The following is a 6,145-nucleotide window of genomic DNA, read 5'->3' as shown; positions in this document are numbered from 1 at the left end:
TCCCCCCAGGACTAACAATCACTTTAATTACATTAGCACACATTATAAATACATTATACAAAATATATTTTAAATTTTATTTATTTTTATTTTATGTATATGAGTGTAATGTCTACATGTATGTAAGTGCACCTGTGTTGTGCAATGCCCAATGAGGTCAGAATAAGGTGTTGGATCCCCTAGAACTGGAGTTATGAATGGCTGTCAGCTGCCATGTGGGTGCTGGAATTCAAACCCAGGTCCTCTGCAAGAGCATTCAGTGGTCTTAACCACCGAGCCATCTCCCCAGCCCCACGAAATATATTTTAAAGAAAAATTAATTGAACTTTTTATGACAGTGTGTGTGTGTGTCTGTGTGTCTGTGTGTGTGCACAAGTAAGTGTATTTGGTGTGCTCACCCATGCAGTGTGTGTAGAAGTCAGAGTTTGACATTGGAATGGATTCTTAATCACTTTACCACCTTATTTTTTGACCTACTGAGCCCAGAGATTGTAGTTTAGGATAGTCTAACTAGCCAGTGAACCCCACAATCTTCTTGTCTCAGCTCCCCCAGTGCTGGGGGACACTTGCTTCCACACCAAGCTTTTCATATGTGTGTGGAGATCTGAACTCAGGTCCTCATGTTTGAGCTGTAAGCACTTTACCCACTGAGCCATTGAGCTCCCTCACTGGACTTTTAAGGGATCTCTCACACCCCAGTGTTTTGCCCCACCTTGGGTCTCAGGTGTATGCACCTCTGTGGAGACCACTAGTTGAAAACCCAGGTCTTCAGTCTACTGCTTCCATTGCAAGTCCCTCCCGCCCCCTGCCGCCCCCACCACAACTGATACCACAGGGTCTGCGCAAAACTCGCTGGTGATAAGTGACACAGGTTTAAGATTTCCAAAGAATTCTCAGTTCTTTCAAGACTCAGTTCTTTCAAGATTGATCAAAACTAGAGCTAGAGAGATGGCTCAGCGGTTAAGAACACTTGCTATTCTTCCAGAGGAACTGGGTTCAGATCCCAGCATCTATACGACAGTTAACAACCATCTGTAACTCTAGTTCCAACACCCTGGCATCTGTGGGCATTGCATGATATAGATGCACTTACTTACATGCATGCAATACACTCAAACACATAAAATAAAATAAAAATAAAATATTTTAAAGATTGATCAAAACTTTAGCTTTAAATTTTCATTTATTTTTATTTATTTTATAATTCTGTAGTTGCTCGCTTAGAACAAGGTTTTTTCTGTTTTGTTTTGTTTTTTTCTTATGTGTTTTGTCTGCGTATATGTAAATGCATCACGTGCATGCAATGCCCCTGGAGACCAGAAGAAGGCATCAGATTCTCCGGAATTGGAGTTACAGATGCATGTTAGCCACCATGTGGGTGCTGGAAACCAAACCTGGGTCCTCTGCAAGAGCAGCCAGTGCTCTTAATGGCTAAGCCATCTCTCTACCCTTATTTTTATTTTTTTACTGTGTTGGAATGAGAGTCACATAAGAAAAATTAATTCTCTGCTGGGCCTGGTGGCTCCTATCTGTGAGTCAAGCATTGGGAGGCTAAGGCCAAAGAATTACTGTGAGCATGAGGCTACCCTGGGTTACCTAGTGAGTTGCAGACCGATTTGAACCACGGCGTGAGATCCTGTATCAAACCTACCCCAACCTCAAGGGAAAACAGAAGAAAAGAAGATTAACCATCTTAAGATGAACAATTCAATAGATTTTAGTGCACTGATAATATTGTGATAATCTCCATCAAATTCCCAAACATTTTCATCTCCCCTTCTCCCACAATACCCGTATCAATTAAGTAATGGTTTTACAGTTTTCCCTTCCCCCAGCCCTGACAGCCACCTCTGGTCTCTACTGATTTTATAGACATTTCATATAAAGAGAGTCATACAATATGTCACTCTTTTGATGTGGGTTCTTAGCATTTTCTTTAAGGCTCATATGAGGTTTCTTACAACAAGCAACACAGCAATGATAACAAAGATTACAAGGAGAAAACGGCGGCAGGAGCAGAAGCTCTGCAGGATGCACCTCGGGCAGTCTTCGCAAAATTGGGAAGACCCACTTGATGGATAGGTCCCCACATACGTCTCCACCCTGCAAGTCGTGTTTGCTGGTGGGTTCCAAGAAGTGTGTGTAACCAATGAGGAGGAAGAGGGCATGGCTAAAGAGGAGGAAGTGGGTGCAACCAATGAGGAAGTGGGTGGGACAAATGAGGAAGTGGGTGTAATTAAAGAGGAGGACGAGGGCACTGTGTTTTGGGTCTTGGGCCTGATATTCTTGGTTGCTACATCTGCTGCTCTGCTGCTTTGGATGGGAGAACGCATTTGATGGACATATTTAGGGGTATGCGAAATAACTTCTGTTGCCAATGGGACAGTTGATGATTTGGGGGTATGGTTGACTTTGGGGTCAGCCTTGGTAGGGTTACTGACTTTGGGGTTCACTGTTGATGCTCGGGGCTTTTCCACTTTCAAGGGGGTTTGTGAACAGGGGATGTTGATACAAGTAGCAGGGACAGTAGGCTCCCTAGTCGACTTAGAGGGGGTGGGTGACAATGGGGGCACTGGTGACTTTGAGGCTAGGCCTAAGCCACTCTGAGCACAAAAGCCCTGCAAACATGCCTCACAGTTGTTACTGTCATGTGGTCCTTCAAGACTGGCATCCCCAACCAACGGAATCTCCTCCATTTGTTTGAATGCTTCTCCATAGCACTTCTTCAGGATTTTGAAGACCAGGTTGTTCAGGATCCTTGTGATGTTGTCCTGTGTGAACTCTGGAATCTCAAATGGAGGCTGGGGACATTTCTTGCATTTCTGAGCAAAGACCCGCATCTTCACCTGGCCCATACACTTCTTTCCACACCAGTGCATGTGAAAAACCACCAAGACGTGGCCAGAGGCCCAACTGCGAGAGCATAAAGAACACTGGAACCTGTGGAGACAGAGGACCAGAGTCTCAGCTTGGTTCAGTATGGCCAAGTTGTCAGAGCAAGAAGATACTTCTGCCAGCACCGACATATGACCTGGTTAGGGTCTTGGACTAGCAGTGGAAGACATGACTGAGTCCCTGTTTCCCATCTCTACTGTGCCATCAGCATGCCCTGTGAGCATCAGGCACCTACTGTGGAAACAGAAAATCATAAGTCATCTGACCTGGAAAGAACTTAGGGCTCTTTCTAAGTCTAATATATATGCACTTTGGAGGCAAGGCACACATTGGGAACTCATTATGCCCCAGGGCTCAGGGAGCATAAAAGGCAGGACGAGCTCCAGTCTCTGGATCCCAAGCCATTGTTTCTTCAAACACTGATGTTAGTGGGTCCAAGGTTAGACATATAACAGCCCCCAAGAACCCTGTGCTGAAATCAGTTAAGTCTGTACAAGATCAGGAGAGAGCTGCAATGTGCTAGAGAGAAGGCTTGTCTGCCCTTGGTTACTCAGGCTCCCTAATCTGAAGGCTCCCGGGAGACTATGGTCTCCAGTTTCTCTTCTTTTGCTGTCCCCCCATCCCCAGCTCATTCCTTTATTCAACGTATCCTCGGAAAAACCCTCACATTCTTTTTGAGTGTTTGCCTCCACCAGGGTACAGAATGGACACCTTTCAGCCTGGAGGGCAATTTTCTAAGATATTTGCACAAATTTCTGTTGGGAAGGATGAAGAAATAAAAAGGCAGGAAGCATGTGGCTACATCTAGAATGGGAATTATGGAAAGCTAGAGTGCTGCAATGCAGCAGAGACAATTGACTCACGGAATGACCCATGCACTCCTTCCTGCTTCCCAGTCCTCTTTGGGGTCAGGGGGCCAGTTGGCTGATGGGATATGAGCATCAGTGATAGCTCCCCTTTCCAAGATTCCCCTCTTCCTCTGCCTAGGTGACCCTGGGAACCATGTGTTAGGTTAAATCTTGAGTGTTTTGTCAGAGCAGCTGAGCCTAGCTTTGCTTGCCTTGAGACAGGGGCATGTGCAGTCTGAAATTGGGAACTGGAGGAGGCTAAAGCAGAATGAGTTAGCTCAGGCTGGCTCCTGAATTTATCTCTGTGCTAGGAATGAAAACCAAGACCTTGAGCATGTTAAACAAATGCTCTACCTTTGGGCTACAGCCCCAGCCCTCTCCCTTTTGAGTTTCGATCCCAGCCTTCCCTCTCTGGTCAAATGTGGGGATGAACTAAAGGAAGCTGCAGTGAATCTTGAAGCCTCATGTGACCAAGTGGCGTGGAGTCGCTCTGAGCCAGCCTTGCACAGAGGCCTGGGCTGTCCTGAGCTGCTGTCCACTTCTGTGGTTCAATCCTGGCACTCTAGCTCCACCGTGTGCCAGGCCAGAGTTCCACAGTCTCAAATGAACAAAGATTTTGCTCTGGGGCTTCCCACATCAGCTCCTAGCTGAGAAGACCTAGGTTCTCCCCATGGGTATGGAGTTGGGGTCAGGGGTTGGTTGGGGAAGCAAGGCAGAATGGATCCCAGGACATCACTCTCTGTTTTCTGGGCAGTGCCCACCTACTCCACCCCCAGGCCCTAGACAAATTAGGAGGAAATGTATGGCTTCTGCAAACCCTATTTAAAAAAAAAAAAAAAAAATTCTATCAGCTCAGAGTAGAGAGGGGCAGGATTGTTGTGAGTGGCTTGGTGCCATGGCTCATGCTCACCTGACCTGTCTCTGAGGAGTCATCTACTCAGTACAAATGTGTCTGTTCCCAGGGGCTCCAGGTAGATGGAGAGTCTTTCAAGTTAAAGAGCTGCCACCTCTCCATTCCCCTTTCCTCAGACTCTAGGTTCCACTTCCCAGCCTGAATTCCCAGTCCCTAGGCTTGCCACTGTTTTCAGTTCATTGTAATAAGGGGGCAAACCATCAAAGGGGAATTTGTTGGATGACAGAGTCCTTTCCTACAGTCTTCAATGTGTAAACCTGAACAGAATCAGTGAAGTGGTCAGTATGCACAGTGAGAAATGGGCAACCATTTTTCTGGCAAGCGTATCATTGTGTGCCACTCACCTGGCAAAGGTCTTTTGCTGGTATTGCAACCAGTTTGGCTTCAGGACGTTGGGTAGAAGGCCCTTGTCCACCATGAGTGTCCATTTGTGCCATGGTTTCACTTCTTGCATTAACTCCTGGAAGACTTGCTTCCACACTTCCATGTCCTCTCCCATATTCACAGCTGTGGTATGCCCAGGCGGGGCAGGGTCTCCTGGGCCGTGGCAGGTCAGGTGCAGGAAGTGAAGTTGTCCACTTCGGAGAACAAGATCAGGCTGGCTTTCCCTTTGAAGACTTGTATTAGGACTGTGGTACAGATCTTTCTGTCTCAGGAACCAAGGTCAGTTGAGTCTGGTTCCAAGTTCAGAGAATGGTAGTAGGCTCCATAAGAAATCACAAAAGTCACAGCTTCTGTTTACATCTATCAAAATAGTAATGAGGAAGAAAGCTCTGGAATCCAAATCAGGAAGAACTGGCTCTGAGGCTTGGTGCGGGGCGGCGGAGGGGGGGGGGGACCGCCAATGATGGCAAGACTGTTCTTGCTTTTTCCTGTTCTAACATTTGAAAATCTTAATTTGTTTGGACCTCACTGGGATTCCCACACCCCTGCTGTGTGCCCTCAGAGTCCTCATTCAGGAGGAGATACTCTGCTGTCCTAGGCTACCAGCCATAAGTCAGAGCGCAGAGATCTCAGGCCCAAATGTCGTCCACTTACCCGAAACCAAAGCTGGTGCAGTCAGTAGGTGCCCAGGAGATGAGGTGATGTGTCCCCTGGTGGGTGGCTGGCCCTAGACCAACAGGGTCCACCACCTCCCTTCTCAAGAAACTTCTTCCTCAGAAGAAGCTGATGAGGAGGAAAGTGAGGCAGAGGCAGACAGACTAGGGGGCCAAAGCCCCCTAGAGCAAGGCAAGGCAGTCCAGGAAAGGCAGATTCTAGGTGTCCACACCACAAGGCCCCAAGGTCTTCTGTTATCCAGCTGGCCACTAACCTGTGGCTCTGGCTACCTCCCAAGCTGAAAGCCCCTTAGCCAGGAACAAAGGAAGGAAGTGAGAGGAGGGGACAAAGGAGGGGCTTCCTGTGACCATTGGAAATGAATCTTTCCCTGGCTTCTCTGCACTGCCTCTGCCCCAAGTCACAGCCTCCTAGCCAGACTCAGGCCATGGTG

At 47.4% G+C, this 6,145-nt stretch overlaps 1 protein-coding gene across 1 annotated transcript; it reads right to left on the bottom strand.

The window, feature by feature from the left end:
- Nucleotides 1-1,693: 1,693 nt before the first annotated feature.
- On the bottom strand, nt 1,694-6,145 carry Rtp3 (receptor transporter protein 3). The gene is made up of 3 exons (XM_008830480.3): nt 5,695-6,145; nt 5,001-5,400; nt 1,694-2,940 (listed from the first exon to the last, which is right to left on the bottom strand). Exons 2-3 carry the CDS (start codon nt 5,153-5,155, stop codon nt 1,944-1,946), a joined length of 1,152 nt encoding a protein of 383 aa, XP_008828702.1. The 5' UTR covers nt 5,156-5,400; nt 5,695-6,145; the 3' UTR covers nt 1,694-1,943.

The sequence above is a fragment of the Nannospalax galili genome, unplaced genomic scaffold (assembly GCF_000622305.1).
Source record: "Nannospalax galili isolate Female #2095 unplaced genomic scaffold, S.galili_v1.0 scaffold1050, whole genome shotgun sequence".
In the NCBI taxonomy this organism is placed as follows: Eukaryota; Metazoa; Chordata; class Mammalia; order Rodentia; family Spalacidae; genus Nannospalax; species Nannospalax galili.
This window is presented reverse-complemented; position numbering and strand designations above follow the sequence as displayed.

What these genes read in the sequence shown, in the direction of transcription:
- Rtp3 (XM_008830480.3), bottom strand. Translation starts at nt 5,155, where the DNA reads ATGGGAGAGGACATGGAAGTGTGGAAGCAAGTCTTCCAGGAGTTAATG. An exon ending in CAGCAAAAGACCTTTGCCAG is followed by an intron (nt 2,941 to 5,000) that starts GTGAGTGGCACA and finishes CTGTCTCCACAG; the next exon opens with GTTCCAGTGTTCTTTATGCT.